The sequence below is a fragment of the Onychostruthus taczanowskii genome, unplaced genomic scaffold (assembly GCF_017590055.1).
Source record: "Onychostruthus taczanowskii isolate IOZ18803 unplaced genomic scaffold, ASM1759005v1 scaffold35, whole genome shotgun sequence".
NCBI classification, from domain to species: Eukaryota; Metazoa; Chordata; class Aves; order Passeriformes; family Passeridae; genus Onychostruthus; species Onychostruthus taczanowskii.
Window position 1 is genome coordinate 7,469,316 of NW_024500905.1, and position 13,384 is coordinate 7,482,699.

The 13,384-nt window shown below is 42.6% G+C and overlaps 2 protein-coding genes across 3 annotated transcripts in view; one reads left to right on the forward strand and one right to left on the reverse strand.

Moving 5' to 3' along the window:
- Positions 1 to 10,138: 10,138 nt before the first annotated feature.
- LOC121339449 lies at positions 10,139 to 12,740 on the reverse strand. Its single transcript, XM_041411222.1, has 3 exons — positions 12,657 to 12,740; positions 12,222 to 12,365; positions 10,139 to 12,024 (listed from the first exon to the last, which is right to left on the reverse strand). The coding sequence occupies exons 1-3, from the start codon at positions 12,738 to 12,740 to the stop codon at positions 10,975 to 10,977; spliced, it is 1,278 nt and encodes a 425-aa protein (XP_041267156.1). The 3' UTR covers positions 10,139 to 10,974.
- Positions 12,342 to 13,384, forward strand: part of SLC38A2 (solute carrier family 38 member 2) — a 16,934-nt gene continuing 15,891 nt past the window's right edge. For both annotated transcript variants that reach the window (XM_041411347.1, XM_041411348.1), the window contains exon 1: positions 12,342 to 12,932. The gene's annotated coding sequence lies outside the window, so the exon portion shown is untranslated. The remainder of the gene's footprint in view (positions 12,933 to 13,384) is intronic.

Here is a 13,384-nt window from a genome sequence, read left to right on the forward strand (position 1 = left end):
TGGGAAAATATTTCCTGGTATTGTCAAAGCTGGCAGAAGAAAAGTTAAAGCTTGTGTCAAAGACTTCTCTTGTACAGAAAGAACATGTCTGTCACTGATTTCATTCACGAGTGCTCATGCACAGGAAGTCACCATCAGGCTTTTTAATTCAGAAGAAGGATTGCACATATAGTCTGGAATAAAATCTGTGATCAGCTACAGGCAATAAGAGTCCACTAGCAGAAAATAAGCCTCAGTATGGACTCTGCCTTGCACCACTTGCACAGTGGCATTCGATGTCAGTCAGGATCTGCACCCCATTTACACAACTGTTATCTTATGAGAGAACAACCCCTGAAGAGTATGGCAAGCTTTGCAACTGTGAAGGACAACGTTTACAACATGATTTTGATAAACATTCAAGGTGGGCTTTAAAACAAAAGTCTGTAAGACATACACAGTGGAAAATATGTTTGAGAGTCAGGTGGAAAGATAGAAGGAAAGAAAGGAAGGGAAGGAAGGACCCCCAAAATGGAGTTAGAATTTAGGATTTTGCATGTGAAGAAAAAAAAAAAAAAAAAAAAAAAAGACTAATTGGTTGACCAAGCTCCTGTGTAACTTGAAGCACATAAATAAATTTTAAATTTCACTGTAACTATTTACTACATCTGAAATTGTAGAACATCTTCAATAATATACCATCATAAAGATCAGAAGCAGTACAGGAAGACCAAAGGTTAGTTATTTAATGTTTAATTTCCATTGGAAATAGGAGACTTATAAAATGAGAAAGACAAGAATATCATGTACTGCCCACATATTTTTTTTATTTATAGGCCAGGAGAACAGTGAAATACTACACTTAAGAATGCATATGTCATTATGAAAGTCTATGTCAGCTCATCCCAGGAAACTATTTGCCTGTATATTTAGGCACAGTATTAACACTACCTGATTGTAGAAATTAATGAAAATTATTAGAAAAAAATAATTTAAAATTTGAGAGTTCTTACCCTCTATCTTTTAAACTTGCCTGGCATAAGCAACATGTGTTCACTTGCCAGAAGAAAATGAAGAGCTTTGTTAGTCTTCACTGTCTTGCAGCTTCAGTAGTTTTAAAGAAGGTAATATTTGTATTTAAGTATTTAAACAGAAAGATAAGTTTAGAATGCTTTACCCAGTACTGGGCATGAGAAAACATGAACTTGGGTCCTGATCCTAATATCTGTATGCCTGTGAGGAACCTGCTGGCTCCACAGATTGTCAGGACGCACATGCCCCACTGAATGAAGTCAAACCATAAAAAAAGTAAAGCAGATCCCATCATCCTTTGTGTCTTCTCCTATTCCCATCATCTGCACCCCTGAAGACATCGTGTATCTCAACTTAGCCCTGCTGCAAGAACAGCTACCACTAACCAGATGTTTGTGATCACAAATTTAGTGAAAAATACTCTGCCCAGAGCTGACGCTGATGAAAGACATGTGAACTCTCTTTATGCATTTCATGCAAAACAGCTTGTGTTGTTCAAAATTATCCTGGAAAGCTATTGACTTTGTACTGAAGCAAATGAGGAAACTTCCCAGCCAGTTTGGCTGTGGGAGCAGTAACACCCCAGTGCAGCACAACCTTTCCACAGCAAGTTTCTTATCATGACATTAATGTGTGTTTGGAACCTGAGACCTTGCTTGGCTCACAAGGATCACAGCTTCAAAGACAGTGGCTAGGAAGAACTGACTGAAGGAAATCCAACTGCCTGCCCACTCAGATTTACACTACCAATTATATTATCTGTTCAGCATTCCTGTGTGCCTAGCTTCTACATGGTTATCCACAGACAGATAAAAGGCTAAATTAGTCATACAAGTTCTGATAAAGTTTAAAGAATTACAGATTGATTACTGCAGCTGCATACATTTTATAGGCACATAAAAACAAGAATATTTGTAACTTCCACCACTGGAATATTTTTTGTTAATTATATGATCTAATACAGCAATGATCATCTACATATGATAATGTTTATTTATCTATTTGTGTGTACATAACCATGAAACCTGATAAGACAATACTTTAAAGTTCTTCAACCCTATGAGCTTTAAATATAAAAGTGTTTGCATAGTACTGTTAATCCATTGGAGTAGAATTCTCCATCTTTAATTCCTTCAATAATAAGGAAAAAAAACTTGAAATAAGGTTTTACAATAAATGTACTGGCATGTTTTTCACTCCATAAACTAATGTAACACCTTAAATAGTTTTAGCTTGTGGATTTATGACTGTTTGGAAAACTAACAGGTATACTTTAATATGTAAAGTCTGTTTCCTCAATGCAGGGGTTTACGTGCTCACATAGAAACCTATTAACTGAGGCATTTAAAAATAGATCAACATAATCTACTACTATATCATCTTCATCATAAGCATCTGGAGCTTCAGACTTGTTGAATTTTTTTTCAAATGTAGCACTGAGTAAGAAAATATTTTGTTTACCTGCAAAAGCTTGTAATGACTCCACACAGAGAGAGTCACACACCTTTCTCTTATTAACTGCAGGGTTTGGGTCCTAATCCCTGGTGAAGGTCTTTGACTGTGAGCAACATATTACTATGTAAATGCTATAAAATTTTGGAAAAAAACATTTATTTCTGCTACGTGTACTGAAAGCTGTCATGAAAGATACAGCCACATAGCATGAAAATGTACCACCTGTCTAGGAGTGAAAAATGTTCGTGTATCATGAAGATCAGAAGATGGGTCTGAGGCTAAGCTTTTTCCAAGCTGGTCAATGAACTTAAGCACTATCAAGAAACAAGACAGATAGATTTTGCCACGAGGGAGGATGAGCTAGAAGCTTATGGGAACCCCAAGACACGCAGGCAGAGACCCCCAGCACCCCCAGCACCAGGGCAGGGCCAGGGTGATGGCGAGGTCACAGTTCACCAAGAGACCCAGACACAGGTATTGAACTCGCTCCATGGTCCACCCAGGGGGTGCAGGCAGGCACTCCTGCAGAAGAGCACCAGGGCCAAGGCTGACTATCACGTGAGTTCAAGGTCCAGTCAGGAAACAGGGCTGGATGCAAGGCTGTCTGTAGTGTAGTTCAAGAGCCCGCCAGGAAGGCAGCCAGCAAATCCACACTGCGAGAGACAGAGCTGGACACAGATCCACACACAACCAAAAGTGGGATGTCCAGACATCAGCTTAAACAGGTGGGGTGTGGGTGGGAGCCCCAGGGAAGCTGGGCAGGGCAGCTAGAGCCTGTAGAAAACAAGATTTCACCACTCATTTACCTGCAGAGGGAGGTTTCTCATAGGGCCAACTCTCAAGCAAAGGGCTGATATCCTGACTCTGGTACCAGCTCATGGCCAGCACCCAGGTCCTACCTGCCCTGTGCTTTTTCCTCCTGTGCCTTGGAGGGATTGTGCTACAACAGCAAAGGACTGACAGGACAAGGGGAATGCAGAGGTATGGCCCACTCTGTGCTGCAAAGACCTTAAGGACCATTGGGAATAATGAGCCCAAATGGGATTTGTGTCAGTCACAGGTAGTCTTACACTCAATGGTCCTTCGTTTTTGGGAAGATGGCGTACAATTATCTTGCACCAGTGATTGGCAACAAGATTATACACATGCAGGAGAGAACTCAGCCTAGGGAGTACTGCAGTACAGGGTCCCTGACCGGATCTCAATGGAAATTTAGTAAACAAGGTGATGATCTGGTCTCTGGATGAGTTTCTAACCTCTCTGTGACTCCTAATAAGCCTTCTTCCACCTCTCTCCTCACTTTTTTTTTTTCAAGCCTTCCTATAGGTTGGTTTCAAAACTTTTCATAGAATCAAAAGAAACAGAGCATTTTTTCTGTATAATTAGAGCTTGGCAATGTGCCCGTCTGCTCTGAGGACTAATGGTCCTGGACCTGATGCAGAGTGAAAGTGAAGCAGCAAAGAACAACAGAACTTACTGTTAACATTACTTGCCTACATGTAAGGGAACCAGACAGAGAGGGGTAGAAAAGCAACACTGTCAGTTCTGTTAAATTTTTTACATGTTTGTATGATTTTTATACATAGCTGAGTTATTTCAAACATAGGTCAGTTATTCTCTCTACACTGATATTGCCCTATAAATCTGTAAGAGGAAAAAATTCCAAATTTTTTATACTTTCTGAGATAATTGTAGTCACAATCAGGGTCACCAAGTTTCTATTTGACCTCAAACAGTATTTTTTACATACAATTCAAATAATATTAAAATAAAGAATGTAAAGTTTAGGAGAAAAGTATAAATGATGGTTATGCCTAGTACACTGATATAATAATTAACCTACGTTTCTTTCATCCTGTAGCATTTTTTTTATGTCATCTCAAAAACTTGGTTTCTCTGTGACACTTTTCCATTTTAGACTGTTACCAGAAAATCATATCAAATTAGATCATGACCTTGAGGAATTCTGTAAACCAACATGACATTAGAAATAACTTGCAATCAGAACAGAAAGGAAAAAATTGTATATCATAATAGCATTCACTAGCCACAATTGATCCAAAGTTCCACTAAAACCATGTTTCCCTTTTTAAATATATTACCTACTTTGACATTAATAAGTGTATCTACTTAAAAATATTTAACCATATTGTATTTTAATTTATGTTAAATTTCTAATGAAGGGATTGTATTCCATCCTGTAGCTTCCTTATTCATTAACAGAAGCCAGTATCACCTCCTTAAGCTTGTCTGCATGTGCTCACCTGTGGAAGTCTGTATGTGGAATAAAAAGGACACTCTATGACCTAGATTTTCTGTGTTTCTTAATTTGATGCAGTGTCAGTAATACATGTTGTTCCACATATGTGCCAATCATGAGTTGAACTAAAAAACCCCATTTTTATGTATTCTACACATGCTAGTTTTTTATAGAACCATCTGTATTTTTAAATTCTTCAGATAGTTTACACAATTTATAGTTACCTTTTGATGTCATACCACAAGGGATGTGTAATATCTCTTAGTACGGTATGTCAAAATCCTATGTCAAATTCCAGGGACATTATTTCAACATTCTCCATTGCAAATACAGCGACATGAAATCCATCAAATCTAGTTATGCAAAAACTGTAGTACCTACACAAAATCAGGCACCCGAAGACTATTTGACTATTCAGATGAGTGAGCTTCCCACACAGTGGAGCCTCAGTATCATGGTAACTGAGGCACCTATGGGCTACAAGAAAATCCAAATGACCTGAATCATATCATGATCTGTTTGCAGTCCAAAGAAGGCCATCAGAAGAATGATGCCATAAGCACTTCCACAGCAAATAAGTGCAGTCACTCTTTCCCTACTTAATGCCAGGACAAAACTTTCTATGGAATACCACAGGAATACAAAAAAATGTGCATTTACATGCCAAATGACAGTAAAATTGGTATTGGTTAAAGGTAGATTTCTATCTCTGTTAAAAGATTATACCTTTAACAAAAAAAATAGATTATACAAGATTATACAATAGATGATAAAAGATTATACATGAAATGTGAAGAGCTGTGCTGTTTATGGAATAATTCTGTTCTAACAGCAACATAAACGAACTACTTAAAGGATTTTAAAGGAAGTAATAACCACAGATATTTCTGTACATGTAAAGTGGATTCTGCTTGCCATACTCCAAGCACGTACTTAAACATTCAAGGAAAAACCAATTTAAAATATCATATAGCAAGGGGAAATAAATGCATTGAACATATTTATGGTTCCACAACAAAATCTCCCTAAATTTTTAAAGAGGAAGACAATATTTACAGCTCCTTGTAATTTATTTTGGACTCACAAACTATTCAATACATTTTATATATTGGTATTATAAATCGTAGATTATTTAGGCTTAGACTTAATTACTCTAGTTATGTACATATCTTTCCAAACTCAGGAAACATTGCCAACAGAGAGCTCCATGTTTCTCTCAGATCTATTACTACTCATATATTCAGACAAAATTTCCTCTGAATAACTGCACAGCAAAACTGCTAGTTCAGCACATTGAAATGAATACTACTATATTGCTTTCTTTAATAGCCAATCATCACTGCCAGTGAATAATTTAACGTGGATAGATTTTGATTTGGCCTACATGGCTGCCTAAACACATTTCCATTCAGCTGCTCACAGCATTTTCAAGGAGGTCAGTTATAATGCTGTGTCATACTTTCATTTCCTAAGTAAGGGGCATTGCGCTGCTCGCCTGATATGCAGGCGAGGAAGTCGACCAGTTCTTGGTAGAAACAGGGCTGCCAATCATTCAGTGAAAGTGTGACTCAGCAGCTCCTTAGTCTGCAAAAGTGCTCTGCACATAGGAGATAAACAGGAGGGAGATGTCTTTCCAAGCATATAAATTCCCTGGTATGTATATAAACAAAAATGTCCTTACCACCATACAGAATTTATTAAATAATTTTGTTCACTAATTAATTTCAAATCTTCTCTTCACATACAAGAGTGTATAAACTAGGTTATTTAGCCATTCCTAATTTTTGCCAGGAATTGATCCCTGAAGATCTCTTTGACTAAATTAAAGTTGTTCATTTTATTTACCAAAAAATTGTACACACTAAGGTAGGAGAGTGATTTTTCTTCCCACAAGAAATGGGCTTATAAATTTGAGTCATAATTATTCACAACTAAAACCATCTTTCAAAATTAAAAAATAAATGGCTACAAATTTTCTATACATGGACACCAGCCCACTTAGAATACTCAGACCTACAGCAAACACTCAGTCTAAAAATATGAGGGAGAAGTCCTTCCTCAGAACATGCAGAAGAACACATATCAACATGAATACAGAGCAATTGCAAAAAAAAAGTCAAGGTAAAAGCTGCTTGCTGCCATTTTATGAAAGACTCCAGGTCTAAATTTCTTTGTTCTCTAATAAAGGAGAAAGTACCTATAACATCTTGAACAATCTTCATTTTCTGTATGACAGGAATCCAAGGGAACTGAAGTTTCTCTCAGATGGACTAGGACTCTTTGATTTCAAGAAAGACAACCATGCGATGTAGAACAAAGGTATATAAAACCCAATTCTTACTGCGCAAAACATGGGGATCTCAAATGAACTGATCAGGAAGAAGTCTGGGGGAAAAAATTTAAAAATGGAGGAATTGTTTGTAAATGCCTAAGTAAGCTTTGTCACTGCTTATGATAAATACCAAACACAGGTTCAAAAGTGATTCAGCAATTTCATGTAGATGAGAACCAGAAACTATGAAATACAACGACATGGATACAACCTTTGCTTCAGTAAATCCCAAATCCTAAACATCAGATTGCTCAAACATTCAACTGCATGGTCCTATCCTCTTTCCTACCCTTGTCACAGAAAAATCCTCTGGCCAGTGTCAGACACAAAGTATCGGTTTTTAGGGACCTATTGTGATTGATTGTGTAAATGATTCTTGGTCTTTATGCACTGGAGCTAAAAACCAGAATTTTAAGTTCAGTACATAATGGTTGTCTACCACAAAGTAGGATCCAGTCCTCAAGATGTTTAGGAATAGCAGCAATTTAACCAGTACAAGGCTAATGCATACTCATGTGCACACACATGAATTTACAGAATAGAAATCCAATTGTAATATGTTTTTATTGCTACCTGTTTTCATGGTCTTTTTGACAAGAAATACAAAGTGAGGAGCTGATTTTCTTGGTTCACTGGGGCTTTGTTATCCATCAAAATACAGTGCTTGGTGAACTCCTGACCTAACTGGCCTTTTTCTTTGCCATATCAGTGCATACACAATTATCTTGTCTGGTAAAGCACAGAAACCTCTTCATAACTACACAACTGTTCCAGTTTTATTCCCTTCTGCATACACCTCTTGCATAGCAACCTGCCCAGATAACTTCACCTAATTTCTTAAACTTACATTATTTTTAAGGGAGCCACAAAAATGCAAGTGACTCTCCAAAGATGTGAAGCATTATATGGCTGATAAACAATGTCCTCCAAGCGCTACTGACACAATAACTGATAATGATGCACAGGCTGCTGTAGTAATGGCAATAACATCTCTAGGAATTCAAATGCCTATCTTAAATTATACTCTCTGCCACCAGCAAATGGTAAAAGAACAAAAATAGTAGCTCTTATTCCCATAAGAATCTAAAAAAAAAAATATGTGGAATGGCTTATACAAAATGACAAGAGTTTCAGTTCATTAATAAAAACCCATTTCCAAAGCGTTTCTAGATTTGTACTATACAAAACAAAACCAAAAACAAAATAAAACAAAAACAATACAAAACAAAAACAAAAGCCAAAACAAAACAACCACAACCTTAAAAAACTTATGTAAATTTCACACAGGAAAAAAACATCAGAGTTTGCTGAGTGGAAAAGATGAATCAAGATTAACAGAGAAACACTATTTTTAAAACTCCTAAAAATGTTACAGAGTTAAAAATATTAAGTAACAACTATTTTTATAGCAGCTGGCAATGTCCATTTAAGGTTGACAATTTCTTGGAGATAATTAGTACTACACATCACATGGAGCTCTCACTGTTTTGAGTTTATTGCAGTACAACAGCATAATCTGACGGTTTTAAAACTCAGAATTGATCCCTGTCTTTGGCTTAAATCCAAGTTATAATTATAGTAGATGTACTAATTTTTTTATATACTGCTGCTTATATTTTGACGTAGTGATTTTGTTGTTTTCGTGTTGCAAAACTGAAACTAGACAAGAATAAACACAGAGGGAAAAAATTAAGGCTTAAACTGAGTTTAATGTGTAACTCCAACGCACCATCACAAAGCCCAAGAGGCAGGATATGCAATCCTGCATTCCTTATGCACTCGTAATACCTCTTGGCTTCAGTGGAAGTTTTAAGAAAGCATACAATCAGAACCTATAATTTCATTAATTGCACGCCACAGGCAGTCCATGTGAGGTAAGAACCATGAACCAAACTGGTTGGAAGGATGGTGGAACCCATTAGCCCCGCCTGCATCTTTGTGGACCACTGAGTCTATGAATCCTTGTTTTCCCTACTCACCCATACTTCCAGCTCTTCCTCATGACAGACTGCATCTGTCATGCAGACAGCAGTGCAGCCGTTTCACTCACGACACATCACAGCTCTCAGGTCTCTGTTACTGCTCTCCATTACCATCCTCCCCCAGACTCTTGGCAGTACTGAGGGCTTCACCTGATGCAGATCTCTGCTCTGTTGGGATTTTTATATTATTCATACTAGGCACAGACAAAATGAATGTTATGTAGCTATTAGTGCAGAGTGCTTTGACATATTACATATTTCGTTAGATATCCTTTGGGCAATTTAGGAAGTATCATCTAAAAACCCTGTGAATGAACTTGTCTTTTACAGTATTACTGTACATATAACTTTTCCATGCATACCATAAACATAAGTGACTCCACTGGATGTGTGTTACAGATAGTTTTATGGTATTTCTCAAGATTTACTTATATATGTAGGAAGCAATAACATGGAAAAAACCTCCCATATTATAAAGGCCTTTTATTTGTTAAAACATGAGGGGAAAAAAAAAAAGGGGGGGGCACTTGAAAGCTAGTTTTTTTCTAAATATAAAAACCAACAATCAAATTTTAAAGGAAACCATTCGCAGGATGAAGAATTACAGATGATGTTACAGTGAGGTGTCAATCTATAGACAGCTGTCCACTGCAAACTGACATTTAGAAGCACACAGCAGATAACTGTTCAGCTACAAAGCCCCCATTACCTCCCCATATAATAAATTGAAAACCCTTGTTAACTTCTACCTCTGTCACTGAACACAATTCAATTTTTACAACACCTAACCAACAACAAACTTACAGGTTCTTTTACAACAGCCTTAAAACATCTCCAGACTAAACTTAAAAAAGTTTATTCTTAACTATCCTAAATGCTCAAACTTTGTAAAGAACCTTCCAATGTGTAAAGGCACACAAAAGAACAAAATAAAAAGCAAACAAATGGAAGGTATAAAAATGAGGGTGACTTAGGGATAAGGAGGATGAAAAAAAAAAAAGGAAAGGGGGGAAAAGAACAAAAGAACACTTTAAAAAAGAGAGAAAGAAAAGCATGACAATGAAAACAAATGAATCGTTGAAACTATGGTGGGAGGAACTGATGAATATTAACTTTTATTATTGCGATTACAAAATACATTTCAAAATTGGATGAAACACATTCTATGTATGTTTTGCCAAGGACATTCTTGGCAATTACAAAGTCAGGAAAATTATAATTCAGTCAGTGAGGCATTACTTAAAACCACTTGAAAAAAGCAGATCATTTGAACCAGCAAACAGACTGCATGGGTAAAATTTTAAACACTCAATATTCTGGAGCAGTACAGATTGCACTCACATGTTGCAGTTCCAATAATGGGGTCATTAGAAATACAGCAATTTTTCTTCCTGGGTGCATTTTACCAATCTTTCTTTTGTAAATGAGCAACAAAGCCTCATCAACCTTTTCCATATAAAATGAGGACAATTCTAGAAAAAAAAATCAAGCACTTGTAGAGTAAAACTTTTATTTTGCTAAAAAATCTGGTTTAAACTTCTTTAAAAGCTGTACTGTCCACGACAACCAGATCACATCTATAAAGATGGTTGCTGAATTTATAAGGCACATGTGGGTCACTTTACCACGCACCGAATCTGTGCGCTTGCCTCGAAATGGATGATACGTCCTAAAAACGTTACGAATACGTCATTACGTCTGTTGCTGCACTGGCAAAACCCACAACAAACAGGTCACCTTGACCTCTGTCATGTACACTGTAATTTCACAGAACTGCTGACACCCGAAGAACGGGATTGACTGAAAAAGGCACCAGGCATTCACCATTCCCACTGGAAAAAGAGCGTGCCCTGCGCTCCCCGCAGTACTGCTTATTTACATATCGCAGTGATTGCGCTGCGAAGGCGAGCGACGCAGCCTTTTGATTTAACCCGTCAGGTTGCCGAAGCCTTTGCAAATTGCCCGTTGCGCAATCGGACTTTCAGAGGACCGAAAACGCCGTGGACGGGCACTCCTGGGGGGGACATTACCACCCCAGACCGCCACAGCTCCCCAAGCCGCGCTCCGCCGCGCTCGCAGACGGGGCGCAGGCTCCGGCAGGTGCGCAGGGAAGGAGCCGGTCCCAGCCCAGAGCGCCCGAAGCGGAGCTCCGGGGTCATTTCAATCGCCGCTCCCGCGGAAGCAGGTGCGCCGCAGCGATGCCGCTGCCGCCCCGCCGCGCTGCGGGGGGCGCGTGACGTACCGCGCCGGATGGGGGCGGGGGGACGACTGCAGTGATGGAAAATTTTCGGCTCCTGCATCTCCTGCGCGTGCCCTCCCCGGTTCCCGCCCCTTCCCGGCTTCCACTCCCGCCCCCCATCCCGGCGTCGGCGGTGGCGGTCGGGTGCCGCCGCCTCGCGCCGCCCGGCGCCTTCCCGCCCGCTTCCCGCCTGCCTGTCCCGGCGATAGTCGCGGGGCAAAGCCACCGTCCTCCCGCCTATCTCAGCCCTGGGGACGCTCGTGTCCTCGTTAGAGCCGCGGGCACTGCAGTGAGCCGAGGAGTGGGGGTGAGGTGAGGGATTCGCTGTCCCTCGACGGTGTGAACTGCTCTCGTGTCCCGGCGGCCGCCGCTGCCCCGGCACAGCAGACAGGCAGCCGCCCCTCGCACCCTCCACGGGCTCTCGATGCTGCAGAAGAAGGGAGAGAGGGCAATAACGCAGGGGGTCAAACGATTCGGTGGCAGGGCATCCCCCGCGCTCGAGGCTGGCAGCACCAGACCGGGCGTAGGAGTGCGCTGCTGCTGCGAGCACAGGAGCTGGGGAGGCTGCTGTGCACCCCCCTGTCCCTCTAGAGACAGCAGCCAAGCGGGCCCCCCCGTCAAGCCTCCTTCGGCGCTGTGTCCCTGCACGGTGCGTGTGAGGAGCTGCGGCGGACGGTGACACCCCGCCGTCCGCTGCCACGGGGGGCCGAACAGCAAAGCTCTCCAAATCTTCTGCAATGGTTACCTGAGGAAAAGGAAGCAGGATGTTCTGTTTCCCCCTCTCTTCCCTACATGGGGTTTATCGTGAATCACATCACTGGGGGCAGTCTGTCATTCCGATTCACTTCCCGAAGGAAGCGTTCGGGGTGTCTGCCGGCTGCCCTCGGGCTCCGGGCTTGCACGTGCGCTGCTGCGGGTGTTAAAAATAGCGAGTGACCGCACCGAGGAGCTATGAAGGGTCAGTGGCACCTCGTCCCGCGCCGGAGGCAGGCGCGTGGTGGAAGAGGGAGGCAGATGCTGGGTGCATCGGTAGTCGCCGGGTGCTGCAGTCACGCTGCGGATGCTGCACTGGCCCGGTAGAAGCGCCTCTCAGGCAGAGCGCTTTTGACAGGCATCGCAGCGTCCTGTCTCCGCCGCGTAAACCGGTGCCCCAATGTAAACACTGGGGAGCTGCTCGGCTCACGAGCTAGCGGCCGCGCTCCCGACCCCCGCCGGGCGCCCGCCGCTGACCGGCTCCCAGCCCTCAGTCGGGGACGCCCCCCCGCCCCTGTGCCCCCCAAGCCCTGCCCGGGCGGCGGCAGGGGGTCAGTCGGGCAGGGCGGGGGGCGGCGCGGCAGCGGGCGGGCGGGCGCCGCGCCCCTGCCGTGACACGCCCACATTCCTGCCTGAAGAGCGGCGGCGCCCCGAGGGGGCCGTCAGACCGGGAGGGACGCCGGAGCGATACAGACGCGATATTTTCATTCCTTTTGATACCTCTGACTTTTTTTACGCGATTTTTTTTTTCTACCTTTATTTATCTAGGGGCTTGTTTTCGCTGACATTTCATAGTTAAGGGCTTTTTTTTCCCTTGCAAGAAGTAGCAGCGGAGACGGGAGAATCTCGTTATTCCGAGGCTTCGGGAGAAACCTTCGCTTTCAAGCTCGTGCGTAGAAGGTATGGCAGGGGCTGGCTGTTACCGGGCCGCCAAGAAGAAAGGGGTTACTTTTTGGACGGAGCACGGCTCGTCCTTCGCGCTTTTGTCCGGTGGCAGCGCCTCGGCTTGTCGCCAAGACCCTGCCGGGCTCCGCCGAGACGCGCGTAGGGATGCGCCGCCGCTGCATCCCGGAAAGGTGGCAAACCCGCAAAGCGACTGCGGCGCGACGCAGTCCCGCCATCGCTTTGCGTTTTTCCGTTGAAAACCGGGGTTGACCGTCGGGTCGCCGGCGGGGAGGCGGGAGGTAAACACAAGGGGGGACAGCCGCGGGGCGGGAGGCTCCGGCAGCCGATGTGACAATCGCCCATCGGTGTTGCATCAGTCTGCTCTCCGCTATCGGGGCGGGGAGGCGGAGGGGGGAGGGGGGTGCGGCGTGGCGGTGGCGGCGGCGCGGGCCGGGCGGTGCAGCCGC